At 38.6% G+C, this 14,324-nt stretch overlaps 2 protein-coding genes across 2 annotated transcripts; one reads left to right on the plus strand and one right to left on the minus strand.

Annotated features, from left to right (window-relative positions):
- Positions 1–65: 65 nt before the first annotated feature.
- Positions 66–4,070, minus strand: ogfod2 (2-oxoglutarate and iron-dependent oxygenase domain containing 2; the record flags this gene model as incomplete). Its single annotated transcript, XM_079222804.1, has 7 exons — positions 66–1,105; positions 1,705–1,962; positions 2,395–2,519; positions 3,100–3,199; positions 3,297–3,407; positions 3,762–3,818; positions 3,936–4,070. 7 exons carry the CDS (start codon positions 4,068–4,070, stop codon positions 839–841), a joined length of 1,053 nt encoding a protein of 350 aa, XP_079078930.1. The 3' UTR covers positions 66–838.
- A 2,281-nt stretch (positions 4,071–6,351) lies between these two features.
- Positions 6,352–10,241, plus strand: LOC306740359 (gypsy retrotransposon integrase-like protein 1; the record flags this gene model as incomplete). The annotated part of the gene is made up of 8 exons (XM_079222496.1): positions 6,352–6,520; positions 6,985–7,178; positions 7,289–7,400; positions 7,503–7,641; positions 7,774–7,828; positions 7,935–8,192; positions 8,270–8,386; positions 9,566–10,241. 8 exons carry the CDS (start codon positions 6,352–6,354, stop codon positions 9,821–9,823), a joined length of 1,302 nt encoding a protein of 433 aa, XP_079078622.1. The 3' UTR covers positions 9,824–10,241.
- Positions 10,242–14,324: the final 4,083 nt, after the last annotated feature.

Raw genomic sequence — 14,324 nt, forward strand, 5'->3', positions numbered from 1 at the left:
CAACCAAAAAACACTGATGTTGCTGAAAAGGATCGATTTATTATGCATGATGTATCATACGGGTTTATATTTGTGTTTTTACTCTCGAAGACTCTGTATGAAAACATAATTAACTTCCACCACAACACTTATGCATATGTCAGTAACAAGAAATTGACAGATATATTATATGTAATTAAAATGCAGTTATTCCAAAGCATGTGGTTTGTCTTGTGTTTAACACAGTGGCTTAAATACAAATACAAAAAGTGGGTTTACTTCCATTTTCCTTGATCTACCAAATTTTGCAAACATATTAAACACAGTTGGTCAAATTTAAAACACAAAATTACAGCCAGCCATTCAAAAATATGTCCAAAACAAGCACACTGGTTTAATATTATCAATGTTGACCTCTGGGACAAAACAGGGACCCAATAGTAAAAACATTGTGAATGCCTCATGTACATACTTTAGGTGTTTGGTAATGAAAGAGATAGAGAGTGGTGTATCCCTAATTTTTTTTTTATTTGGCACAAAATATACTACAATCATACTGTTTATAAAAACAGGGACTTATATTATAAATATTTAAGGCAATAAAGTCACAAAACAGGACTCGAAACACAGAATTTGAGTACCATTAACATTAATAATAGTACAAATAATAAATATGAATATTATTCCAATTTGGAATACAGTCAAAATGTGTCATTAGAATAATAATGCCATTTCCATTTAGTGTAGTCTTGATTAACTCGACAACAATGCCAACCTAAATCATTTTCAAAATCATTTGAAATTTCAAAGGGGCAAACTAAAAATCCCACAGTGGCTTTATTAAAAGCTGATAGCAGCGTCACGTCAACACACATGAAGTGTTCAGCAGAGCATCCGAGTGTTTGGTAAACCCGTCAGCAAAGCCCTCCCCTTCCACCAGTGTCGGCCTCCTGTTGCACATGGGGCACAGTTTGTTGCGTTCCTGGGAGGCTCTCATCCAGATGATGAGGTTCCAGCGCTGGCCGGAGGAGATGGGCAGGGCCCCGTGCATGTGCTGGCCCCGGTGGAGGAGGCCCTCGGTCACCCTGTGTTGAACCTCTGAACACTCCATCTCACTTAAAGGCACCTGCAGGAGGATACAACCACTAACTTTACACAAGTTTGAGCTTTTTGGGATAAAAATTACATAAAAAAATGTCTCACCATTACAGCTGTTATAATATATTCAAAATATCAGGTAGTTTAGTTTTTAATGAGATGCAATTACAGTATCTCTAAACTGACAGAAACGTTTCCTCAGCAGGCTTTCATATCTTTTCACTATAGGACATTGTTTGAACAACAATAGGTAAAAAAATAACTGAAGTGAAGGGGTATACTTCTTATATCTGACATGAAAATCGTGATCTTTCCAGACATTAACCTTTTCTTAAAGGCAATTCCTCTAAGAAAAAAACTAAAGGATTCAAAATAAATATCCTACAAAACCTTCTTTCACCTGCTCGTAATAGAGAAAACTATTTGGATTAGACTTAGAAAATAAAACCAGAAATATTTTTTTATCATGCCTTTTCGAGCTTCAGTATAGATAACCTAAATTGTGCATGGTTATCTCATTTGTGTTATATTACATATTACAAAATACTACACAAAGTAGAAGTGGTGGTTGTCTGTATGCTAATATAACTAATGACAGTAGTAATAGTATTGTACGCATATGTTCACCTGTCTCATAGCACCAAAATAAAGGTTGCCCTCGGTGAAGTCCTTGCCCAGGGAAACATTAAGTGTGACCTCTGCATTGTCGTAGTGGTAGCTCAGGTCCAGGTCTTCATTCATGTCATATTTAACCACAAAGGCCTTGTGGCTGTCCAGACAGCGCCCCCCACAGTCCGGGTACAGCCGGGAGGTGAGCGGATGCAGGTAGAGCTCACGGAGGGGTGTGAGGAAGCCCTCGTCAAAACCAAGTTCATTCAGGAGGATCTGCGAGAGAGAAGGCGGCGAATATCATGAATAATAGAATGTATCACTCGTGTTCCTTCTTACAATTATACATATTCAAGTTAGACCTCTTTCATGGCTTCAACCCTGTATATGTTCCTAATTTAGGGTTTCAGCTGCATGCCTCCATCTTGGCTATAAAGACATGTAATACACTGAATTTTTTTAAGACTTGCAGTATATGCATGTTACTGTGAAATGACTCTTGAATTTCCCTGACTAATCAAGACAATCTCTCAAAGTTCCTGCATGTACCTGCTTGGAATGCACCTCTTATATTTCACAGAGTTCTACATATTTCATGTCTGAGGGACCGCAGTAGGCCAAAGATCCAAATGTCATGGCACAGTAAAGTAAAGTAAATGACTGAGCGAGGTTTTAAGGTGTTTCCGCCTGTAGGACCACAGACATTACCCCGTAATGGTTCATGGTGTTGGGTCTTCCTTTAGGGGCGGAGGACTGCTCAAAGTGCTCCAACTCCTCCACCAGCTCCTCACAGAAGCTTTTCTCAAACACGGGGAAGCGATAAACCTTTGCAGCTTGAACAAAAAGATGGGAATCACTTAACTATGCTCCATGTGGCATTTCAGTTCATCAATATATTGCTATCCAACTGTGATAATGTGGTACAATCAATACAAACAAATGAGAGCACGGGGAAATATATTTTCTTTTACAAAAGATGCTCTGTCCTCATTGTCATGAGTCAAAGTTTAGGACCATTTTCAAAACTACTTCTTAGAGACGTTATACATACTAGCCTTTTATGCTGATATGAAGTGTGCGTATGGATGTGTAAAGTCTGAGCTTTCCATTTTGTCGAAGCCCAGCATTTTTAGTTTAAAGGTAAGCGTGTCACTCTTTTTTGCCCTTTGCATCAAGAGTTTTGGATGTTGAAACTGATGTAAAAACGGAGCCAATCATTAAATACTGTGATTTGTTTTTGAAACATTTAACTAATTCAATTTGTGGGTTTTTTTTGCCATCTGTGACAACTCAGACCTGTAGAGCATTATGGGTAAAGTAGTACCATGATCAATACTTTGCATTGAAAGTGAGCTGCTACTTCTTCTTTTAACGTTGGCCACTGAGAGGGAATTAAAGCACTTTCCAGCTAACCTGCCTCTTCCTCCAACATGTCTCCGAGACCTTCTTCACTGATGTTGCTGCTTCGGTAATACTCAACAATCTGCTTGAACTTTGGTGCGAGGAAGGACTCCTGAGGAGAGGTGGTGTGTATCTGTAAGTGTATCTCAGCATGGTGTTAATGACACATTGGTAATGACGCTGTTGGCAGTGGCTGATGCAGAAAATACCTGCAGATGGTAGACATGAGGATGGAGAGGCTGGTACATGTCTTTAATAGCAACGGCTCTCTCAGCAGAAGTTTCACTTAGACGCCTCCGCCGGTCCACTTCCTGTGAAATCTAAAAGGAGCAATCATACAGTTGAGAGCAGGGTTGGTAATCTAAAAATGTAAAAACAGTTTTTATATATATATTATTCTCATTACATCCTGATGTTTATTTAAAACGTCTTGTTCTGCCAGTAAGCGTTGACTGGCAAATACAGAGATGCTATGTTAAGAAAACAAGAGCCTAAATCTAGAGAATTAAGAAAAAATAAAATAATTATCAAGTATCATCACACAAAAAAACTCTTAAAATGTATTCAGATTTCTTCTCTGTCGATCAACTTATTAATTATTCATCTAATTGTTGGAGCTCCATGGTGACGTGTTAAAAATGTACGTGTTTCAACGCACGCGCACACTTTCTCACCTTGTTGAGCACATCCTCAAACTGTCGGTCCGTCACGCAGCCGAGCCCCCGGAGTAGCTGCGTGCGCAGCAATAATTAAACACACGATACATACATGTCAATAGAGTTCACAAACCGGAACATTTCAATCCAAGTATTATTTTTGTTTTAAAAACGTAACTAACACCCACTCACTGATTGGTAGTCCAGTCTGAACTGCTGCTCTGAAGAAAAGCGGACATGGAGTTTGTAGTCGTCCAGGAAAATATTATCAGTGGTGAAACAGTTACAGATATAAAACGGGCGACTTCCGTCTTCCTTGTTTGTCATTACTACCTGTTTGAAAAGGAAACGCTTCAATAAAACCCACAGACGTGTAAAAAAAACGTTTACTAACTAGACTGTTTACTAACAAGCTCCACGGCTGATTCTGCGTTAACGCTCGTTAGCTAGCAGCAACAAACAAACATAACACTTCCGGTTCGAAGTCTTCAATAATAAAAGTGTCATCCCCACAGATACAAAATTGACAAATAATGTACACAATTTATTTTTCAACTGGAGGAAAAAAGTAGCATTAGTTCACATTAGACTTTACTTGTTTACCCCCACGTGTACTAGTACTGATATTGTTATTGTCAAATTGGCATATGTGGTTACAAACTGTGGCCACTAGATGGCAGACGTGTACTAATATAAATAAAATAGAGAGAGAGAGCGAGAGAGAGAGAGAGAGAGAGAGAGCGAGAGAGAGAGAGATACAACCCCATGAATACACGACTGCAACTTTTGATACATTGACGGCAGATAATCAAAAATACACCTTTTCCAAATCATGCATCCACACTGTAACTGTATTTCTAGCCATTGCATGCCTAGTGCCAGTATTCAAAACAGAAACATTCAACATATACCTGTGTGTGACAGAGGACAATGCTGTTTTGTCATGGCTGTGGGAGGTCCTTATTCAAATGTGTTCAGAAAAAAGAAAAGAAAGAAAGAAACATGCACTTTATTAGTCCCCTTGGGGAAATTCTTCTCTGCATTTGACCCATCCCTGGTTAGGGAGCAGTGGGCTGTCCTTTGGGGCGCCCGGGGTTGGGTGTCTGGCTCAGGGACACTTCGACATGTGAGCTATGGGGGGACCTGGGATCAAGCCGGGTACCTAACTGCTTTTCTTTTCTTTCTCTTTTACATGCATCTGAACAATGTGAAACAAATATTTTTCTTGTAGAGTAAATATTATTTGTCTAAGCAATAACTGAACTGATTAATTGCGGTTCAGTTTTCACCTGAGCTATATTTGTGTTTATAAACTCTTTGATGCAAAACCCCTGAAGAATTCGCATTTGAATCCTTATTATTGCACAGTTCAATTTAATATTTGTGAACAGAATTTGAATTAGAAAAAAGAGAGTAAGGACTGTATGTCTGAGCTATTTGAGCCAATGTTTGCAAAACTTTGCATCCGTATCACATAACAAATACTGACTATGATATACAGTCTGGTTCTTTTTGCGCTGTCAGCCGAGGAAAAAACAGTGTTGGCGTTGCTTAGGACTTTATTATGTCCACAAAATAAGAATGAACAAAATAAATTGTGTTTTTGTGTGAATTTTCCATTCATGATTTAGATTAAAATATTGTGTTGGGCTTAGATTTGACACAGAGTGTGGGATTTATTTGCTACGGGTATATTACCTTTTTCTGCTTTTTCTGCTTTTGGGTAAATAATATAATTAATATGTTGCAGTTTGCATTATATAACAAAAAAAAGTTTGTTCCCATATGCCTGATTTTTATTTTGAAAAATGCAAATTTGAAAGCTCCCAGGCGGCCAGGCCAGATTACTCTGCGGCCAGAATTAGAATGTGTCATCTTTGTTCATTCTAGAACAACTAAATATGACATTGTACTCCTACATTACTGGCGGTCACGGTGGCGTAGAGGTTTCCTCTCGCGCCTATCACATTCGTGAGAGCCGGGTTCGAATCCAGCCAATTCGACCCCGACTCTCTGTGAGCGGGCTTGCACTATCCCCTCGTGACTTGGTGGGTTTCTCCGTTGGTTCGGTTGTTTCCTCCCACAAACCAGTGGTTCCCATAATACGACGGATCCTGGCCTGACAAGGTCCGTTGGGAAGAACACTAATTGTCGGCTTAAGGGTCCTATAATATGTGTCAGTGTACGGTGGTGCATAATATACTGATGTGTATATACGATATAAAGCTCTTCAGACGACAATTGAATAGAAAAGAACACTTTTTTGAAAAACAGTAAAAAAAATGTTTTTGCATAACAACAGTTAGATACTGAGGATAACTGAGATAACTTTACGAGTTAGTACAACCGGAAAAAAGTACCAGTAGTTGTCCGCCGTAGGGCGCTAAATATAACCAAACGCATAAATGCAAACGTAGAAGAAGAGAAAGGATACAACAAGCGTTGTATCTTTATCCTGAGTGATTTTTTTGTGTGGATTATTTGATATTACTCGTCGACAGGAGTAGCTAGCACTGCTGCTAAACATGCCGATTGGCAGTTAGCATATTTGTGTTTTTTGGGAACACAAACGCCGGCCATTGGACTACTTTGTAAAGTCTAAGAGGAAATGTTAAGCGCGGAGTCGTTGCAAGTGGCTGAGGAGGAGGTGGTTGAATCCAGCGCAAGTAAACTCGGGGACATTTACACTTTTGTGGCTAAAGGCTGCTTTCCTCAGACGATGAGTCCTTTACGAAAGAAGAATCTTAAAAGATATGCCCAGAAATTTATAATTGATGGTAAGGTTTATTTTAAAAACCTTAAGAATGCACCGCTTTCCCGTAGCTCCTGTTCACGTCTTCGTTTCTACATCACGTACTCCCGTTTAAAAAACTTGACAATTTGAAATCGCTTTTCTTGTCATCAAGTGTATACAATGTAGGGCATAACGTAACATATCATATGAATCTGTAGGAGCCTGTAGTAAATTCCGCTAACTAGCTTAATGATTGACTATAACCTGCAGTCATAAACTGGCTCTAGTACTTGTTCAGGCATGTGCTTTTGGTGGAAGAGAATTATGGGAAGTGGCGTTTAGTATATACAGTGTATGCCATGTTGTATCTGTATGCCTACCATTAAGATAAGCAAGACAACATTACATACATATGTTTAACTAAGTATGGTGAGGCATTCTCCGCAAGTCAGAATACCAAAAGTGTTTCACAGCATGTCCCACTTTTCCCTCGTTTCTACATTCAAGAGGCCAAGCTGTACTATGTGGGACCCAAGAAAGAAGAGAAGAGGGAGGTGGTGATCGAGGCTGAGAGGAAGAGGCAGGTTTTTCTCGACTGCCACTTCAATGACATCGGCCATCACCTGGGCCAAAAGAAGACCGTCCACAGGATCCAGAGCAAATACTACTGGCTGGGGATCATCAAGGACGTAGTGGATTGGGTAAAACATCTCTGTGACCTCAGAGTTTTGTTAACATCAATGAGACATGATGAGGATGATGATGATGATAATAATGTTTGTCCTTTTGCAAAAACTGTTTGCTGCTTCAGATAAAAGTATGCGAGACCTGTCAGCACACAGAGAGGAATAAAAACCTGGCAAGGACTGTTCGGCCTATAAAAGTGGACGCACCATGGGATATTGTTGGGATTGACATAACAGGTTTCTGCCTTTTTAATTAATTAGATGAAATTATTTTTTGGTCTTCATAATTTCTTTCCACGCTTTGAGACCTGCTGCCTGTTTTTCTCTTCTCTCTACCAGGACCTTTCCCAGAGACACAGCAAGGCAACACCAGCGTTACAGTCCTCATTGATTATTTTAGTAAATGGCCAGAAGCTTTTCCAGTACAGAAGACAGATGCTCTCTCTGTTGCCAAATGTATTTCCAAATGTATATACAGGTAGAAGCATTTCACAAAATCTTAAATAATCATATGATGATGCTGATGTAATTTGCCAGTATGTGTTATTTCATGCTCTCTATCTATTTTTTTTATCTGGAAAATAACGTATTCTGATCTCTGTTCAATCAGGTTTGGTGCCCCTAAAACAATAGTGTGTACACAGAATGCTGACTTCTGTGATGAGGTGAGATGTGAGTCACAAAGTCAATGAGAATAAACCAATCAATTAAGGATTACATACTGTACTGTTGTGGACCAGTTTAGTCAGTTCCTGTATTGGTGTTTGCTAGGTGACAAAGCTGCTGTGCGACCGGTGGAGCATCGTGCAGAAGGTGTCTCCTCTGGATCAACCTCAGCTCAACCCGCTCCACGACTGCACGAGTCCTTTACTGAAGGAAGCCATTCTGCAGATGGTAACGGAGAAGCAGGCGGAGTGGGACGACTTCCTGGACCCTGTGCTGTTCCTCTTCAGGACGTCCACCAACCCTACGACTAAGTTCAGCCCTCACTCCCTCATGTTTAACAGGAAAGTTAATTTACCAAACGAGGTAGGACTCCATTGTCAAGACCAACAAGTATAACTATAGTTTGTTTCTGCTTACTCATTTGACTCTCTTTGCTCTAGACTACTTTGAGCCTGCTCAACTATGACGACCAAGAGCCGGATATGTATTCCACAAAGGAGAAGGCCTCGGCGTATATGACCGTAATGCAGGAGCAGCAGAACTCTGTGAAGCAGCTGGTAATTGTTTTCTCTTGCTCTATTTCAACAGGTGTTGGTGGTGGAGCTTGTTCTTTGTTCGTTTGTGTGATTGTCTCCCCTGCTTTGTGGGTTTTGACAAAATATCAGCAATGATGATTCTCATTCAACGTTTGTTTTATAGGACAGGTGGGATGGGGGATGGCTGCGTGAACTGAATTTAAAAAAAGTGAATGTAGTCACTGTGATGTCTTCCATTGGTTTGTGGACTGGCATTTTGAAGCCTCAAGTTTGGCATTATGTCCGTATCTGTTGCCATCTTGTTTGTTTGCTACCTGAAGTGACACAAGGGTGGCACCTGAATGCCTAAAGAGAATTTCTCATCAAAATGGTGTCAACACCCAGATTGATTAATGGCATGGTAGCGACCTGTCAATCATCAGGTAGCTTCGCCCTAAAGCAAATGAGACCATGAATTACTAAATGATCAAACTGCATTGAATACGACTTAAAGCTAGCAATTTAGGCCACAAATTCAAGTTTACTATATTTATTACTGAGGTAATAAATCAAATGAGAATTTCTCATAGACTTCTATACAATCAGACTTCTTTTTGTGATTTGAGGCGGGGCAACAATCGGCTTTCGCTGCAGCTAGTTCTTTGATGTCAGTTTGCTGTGTCTGGCCTTGTAGGTTTGCAGTTTCACCCGATCAAACAGAAGAAGGGTCATTGGCTGCAAGCTGTTTGTCAAGTTTCTTAGAATGTAGTCTCTCAACTTGCTAAACCTGTTTTTAGCCTCTTTAAACCTGTCCCCAATCCTAAAAGCCTCTTCAATTTGCAACCGCAGCTGTCTCTGAGTGTAGCTGTGAACTTAAACATTGTTGCTGACATCTACATATCTTTTTTTTAAGATTGTTACGGCAAACGCGTTCGCAAACAAAGAGACCATATCATTTGTATAAATGATTACTGATACAAAGTTGACACTGGTATTACCCATGTGTTATGCAACAACTTGTCCAACAAATATTCACAAATGCATACATTTAAGGGGTTAATTGTTCAACTCATAAACAGACATGGCTGTGTGTAACATGGTAGATAGGGAGATAAAGGATTCCACTCAGATGTTTTATATTTATTTAGTTCTTTTTTTCTTATTTATGAAAAAACTAACACCCTCCTGTTCTGTGTCTGACTGTGTTTCCTCCACTTCCAGGTGATGGCCAATATGAACGCTGCCTACAAAGAAGAGAAGAAGAAGAACACCAAGCGGAGAACACATAGTATGCGCTCGATGACTTTTAAAATCGCAGATCCTCTTTTCTGTGCAGGAGACTCGCCCTCCCCGAAAAAACTGAAAGACGGTATATATTTATCTTTCCCTGTTGAGACGGTGCTGGCCACCGAGCAAAGCAGCTCCGAGGACATGAAGACAGAGTTGGAATATCACTTAGCCGAGTCTGACGTCCACTGAGGACGACTGGGAAGAAAATTGTGAACAGATGGAGTGGCGCACGACGATGTTGTCATTAGCTGCCTGAAGTCTTGGGCAGAAGATGGAAATTCAGATGTTGGTGGAATGAGTTTGATGGTAATTGCTGCTAACGCTCACATCCGGCGGTTGATGTTTCACTGGTGTTTAGAACCAGAATACAAAAGAAATGTAGAAGTAAACATCGATCCACGTGAATTGTTGAGCTTTTTCCCGGTTTCCCTACAAACATTGTTTCCCTTGAAAAATGTATAACTTATTTGTGTCCAACAATAGATTTTTTTTTTTTTTTAAGCTACAATACTTTTAAATGTATGTATAGTTTAATTTGCATAGCCTCTGTTTATAGTCATTACCTAATGAGAAATCAGATATTGCTTAAATAAAGGAGTCGGATGCATTTGCAATAGTGGGGTTTCAGTTTCCAAATGTTGGTTAAAATAGTAGCTTCTCTACTTTGTTTTCAATGCTTTTGAGAATGCAGTTAAAGTTAAGTTCACGTCTGTGAACATCAAAGAAGCATCAAAGAATTACATTTTTTTGGCAAATGGCAGGCAAGCCGAAAACACAACATCTGACGGTAGCTAAAAACGTGAGTGGAAGCGAGCCTTGCTTTTTAATGGGAAGGAACCCACTGATGGCATGTACAACTTTGTAAGTACATATAATACTGACATCATTTCCAGTTACTCCCATGCTGCCCCGGTATAGGGAAGGAAGGTGAGCATTTTCTGAGCTCGAGGACAGGTAATTTCACCACCGATCAGATTGATTACCCACATGCTATCAGGGGGTGGCGGTTCAGAGTCACTTGATCACATAATTGATTCATAGCACAAGAATCTCTAAATGTGATTACATAAAGCCGACTAATTTGCAGGTGCTCGTTTATGCCACAGTATGGTACCCACCTGTCTTCGTTAGGGGTTGTCAGACCTGCAATGTCTGTGGAAGTACACCCCTCTAAAATAGAAGTTCAACAATCTCACATTGACTGTAACATTATTATTATTATTATTATTATTTTTATATATATATATATATACGTACAGTATATTTTCAATTATATTGATATTGTGGGAATTCTTATGGCCACGATAATTGCCTAATGAAATTAAAATATGGTGACAGTCCTACTTCTGATGTTGATGCAGTTTCAAAATAAACCAACTTGCTTTAGAGAGACACTAATTACAGATAAATAGAAGGTGACGGGCGTATTTGTTGCAGACTAGAATTCAAATTCTTGGAATGGAGGTACCTAACCCTGAAGTTTGCTAAGTAAAAAATGTAACCTTTGGCTCAGGAACCCTCTCTGTGAGGCAGGACTATTTTTTATTTTTATGAAAACTATAAAAAATAAACTTGTTAAAAAAGGTAATACTGTAGTATTTCTGAAAAACTCTTGCCTCTAAGCCACCATGCTAATGTCGGAAATGTATGTATTAAAAAAAAGACAGTATAATATGTCAACGTTTTTTTTAAATGGTATTTTTGTTCTTTAATCATTTAAAAGTTAAGTGCAGTATAGTATGTCAAGTCATTAAACAGTAATGATATAGTATGTATAAAAATTCACAGTACAGTGATTATAAAAACTCAGTATAGCATGTAAAAAGAATATTAAGAAATTCATAATACAATATATAAAAAAAGTAAAAAGTCCTAACATGTCAGTCACAATATCGTGTGTTTAAAGAATTCTTAAAAGGTTATAGTATCAGTCATAAAAACGTCAGTATCACATGCTGAAAAAAATCACAAAAAAGTAATAGTTTCGTATAAAGCCATAAAAATTCCTAGTATATTATGTTGAAAAAAGTAGAGATAGAGGCAATGTTAAAATTATGTTTATTGGATTCGGGTTTGTTCCACTCAATGGAACTGGAACATCATTTAATGATAGATTATCTGTCATTTCAGGGTAATGCCAAACATGTGGACAGATATAAGTGAGGAAGTGTATAAAAACAGCATAAAGAAGGCACATTCACATAGGACGTCTCGAAAAAAATAAGTGAGTCAAGGCTTTCTCCTGTGTGTATTGCTCAGTCACTGCTTATCACCCGCGTGGGCTCTTCTCATATGAGCCAACAAGCCAACATTTCTTTTGAAATCTTTTCCACAAGTTGCGCAAGAATGTGACTTCTCATCTGCGTGGGATCTGATGTGACTCTTCAGTGATGATCCCCGAATAAAGGTTTTCCCACATGTTTCGCACGAATGTGGCTTTTTACCGATGTGGGTTCTCATATGCCTTATCAACGCGGAAATATCACAGAATCTCTTGCTGCAAGTCTTGCAATGGTACGGTTTCTCGCCTGTGTGGGTTCTTATATGGACTGTCAAGTCACTTCTACATTTGAAACTTTTCGCGCATGTTTCACAAGGATATGGCTTCTCACCTGTGTGGGTTCTTAAATGAATCTTCAATGATGATAATTGATTGAATCTTTTCCCACATGTTTTGCAAGAATGTGGCTTCTCGCCTGTGTGAGTTCTTACATGAGCCTTAAATATGGATGCCTCACGGAATGTTTTCCCACATGTTTTGCAAACAAACGGCTTCTCACCTGTGTGGATTCTCATGTGCACTTTCATGGCGGTGCTACGACTGAAATCTTTCCCACATGTTTTGCATGAATAGGGCTTCTCGCCTGTGTGGACGACCATGTGTCTCTGCAAATCTGACTGATACTTAAACTCTTTTCCACACGTATCGCATTTGTTAGTCTGTTTACCTGCGTCAGTAATATTGTGACTATCCAAGACGTTGGAGTTGTTAACAGTGTGTTTGTGGCGCTTTTTCTTCGGTTCTGGCTTGGAATCTCTAGTTGATCCTGAGTCTTCGTGCTCGCCTCCTTTCTGATCTGGGCTCTCAGCTTTCGGGTTTCCAAACGACGTGCAACAGTCTGCTCTGACGGAAAATCTCTTCTTTGTACTCAAAGATATATTTTTCAAAAACTCCGAATATTTCCTCAGCTGCAGCAGATAGTCGCTCGTTGACAAACTCTCTCAAACACACAACTGACGACATTGTTGCTTAATTACAATCAAGGTGACTCTTTTAAGTTGTACTCCTATAACTCTACACCTCCTTCCAGAGACCAGCGCCCGTATGATGCTTACTTCTACTGGGTGTCACACTCTTACGCTCCGACAGTGGAATGTATGTTTTGTTCCGCCTACAATTGTTGATATTTTACATAAACATTTTTTTTTTAAATGACTGTAGCAAGTTGTCCTGGTGTAATTTGTGGCTTTTACAAATTTGACAGTGGCATTTTTTTGTATTTAAACTAATCAGAAGAATATAATTGTATCTCTAAACTAGGAAGTGGAAGATGTATTTACTCAAGTATTGTGAAAATAAAGTTATCAACATTACCAACTAGTCCTTTAGCTTTAAGACGTCCAGCATTAAATCCATAAAATGTAAGAACAGTAAAAGGAAACCATTCTGTATTATTAAAGTGGCTTATGTAATTAGATTTAGTTGATACTATGTTTTTATTTGTTGAATATCTACATACTGTTGAATTGTAATGTTGTATTGGTTGTCAGTCTTTCTGAACAAATACACCATGTATGTATGTCAACCACTAGGATCCTTTGAGTCATATTATCCTGAAGTTTTACTGTCCTATCCTGTGTACCTTTATTTCGCTTTGGTTTTCGTTACTTCGCAAATAATGATTTAAAATAAAACAAGCAAAGACAAAATAAGCAGCGATGGAAGATTCATTTAGATCGTTCAAGTAGAAATACCAGTATAATTCAAGTACAAGAATGGAAGTACTATTAGCAAAATACATAAGAAACGTTAAATGTATCATTATGCAAAAATGCCTGTCAAAAATGCCACAAAATTATGTATCTAAATATAAATGAATGAATTACTGCTTACATATAAGCATATATTTCAAAGGTAATGCTATTTTTAGTTAACCTTTTTGTCCCTCAAACTCTATTTAGAGCAGTCAGTAATTAGTTTGAACTCATTACACACAAATACTACTTTAAAAAAATTAACACTGATTCTACAAATATGAGGAAGCTACACTTATCAAACTACCAAACGCTATCAAATCATACTTTAACTTTGACTCCAGCTGACAAGCAGCAACATCAAAACACCTCTTGCATGTTAAACCACAACACTCTAACGTAACTTTTCTTCACTAAGACTACTTTTTATTTTGATGTCAGTCACACACATCTGCAGCCTTGATGAAAAGAAATTGCTTCAACATGAACCTGGTATTCTTACACCATCACTGTATGCATCTTTATTGTTAGAATACACAAAATCAAATGACATCGACAATGTGTGTGTGTGTGTGTGTGTGTGTCATCTCTAAAGTCTCCTAAAACAAAACATACTGTATATGAAGTTAAGCCAAATTAAGAAAACACAACATATACAATAAAATGAGGCTTAACAGAGTTAACAATCCATTCTTGAAACAACGTTTAAGAGGCT

The sequence above is a fragment of the Taurulus bubalis genome, assembly GCF_910589615.1.
Source record: "Taurulus bubalis genome assembly, chromosome: 8".
Classification (NCBI taxonomy): Eukaryota; Metazoa; Chordata; class Actinopteri; order Perciformes; family Cottidae; genus Taurulus; species Taurulus bubalis.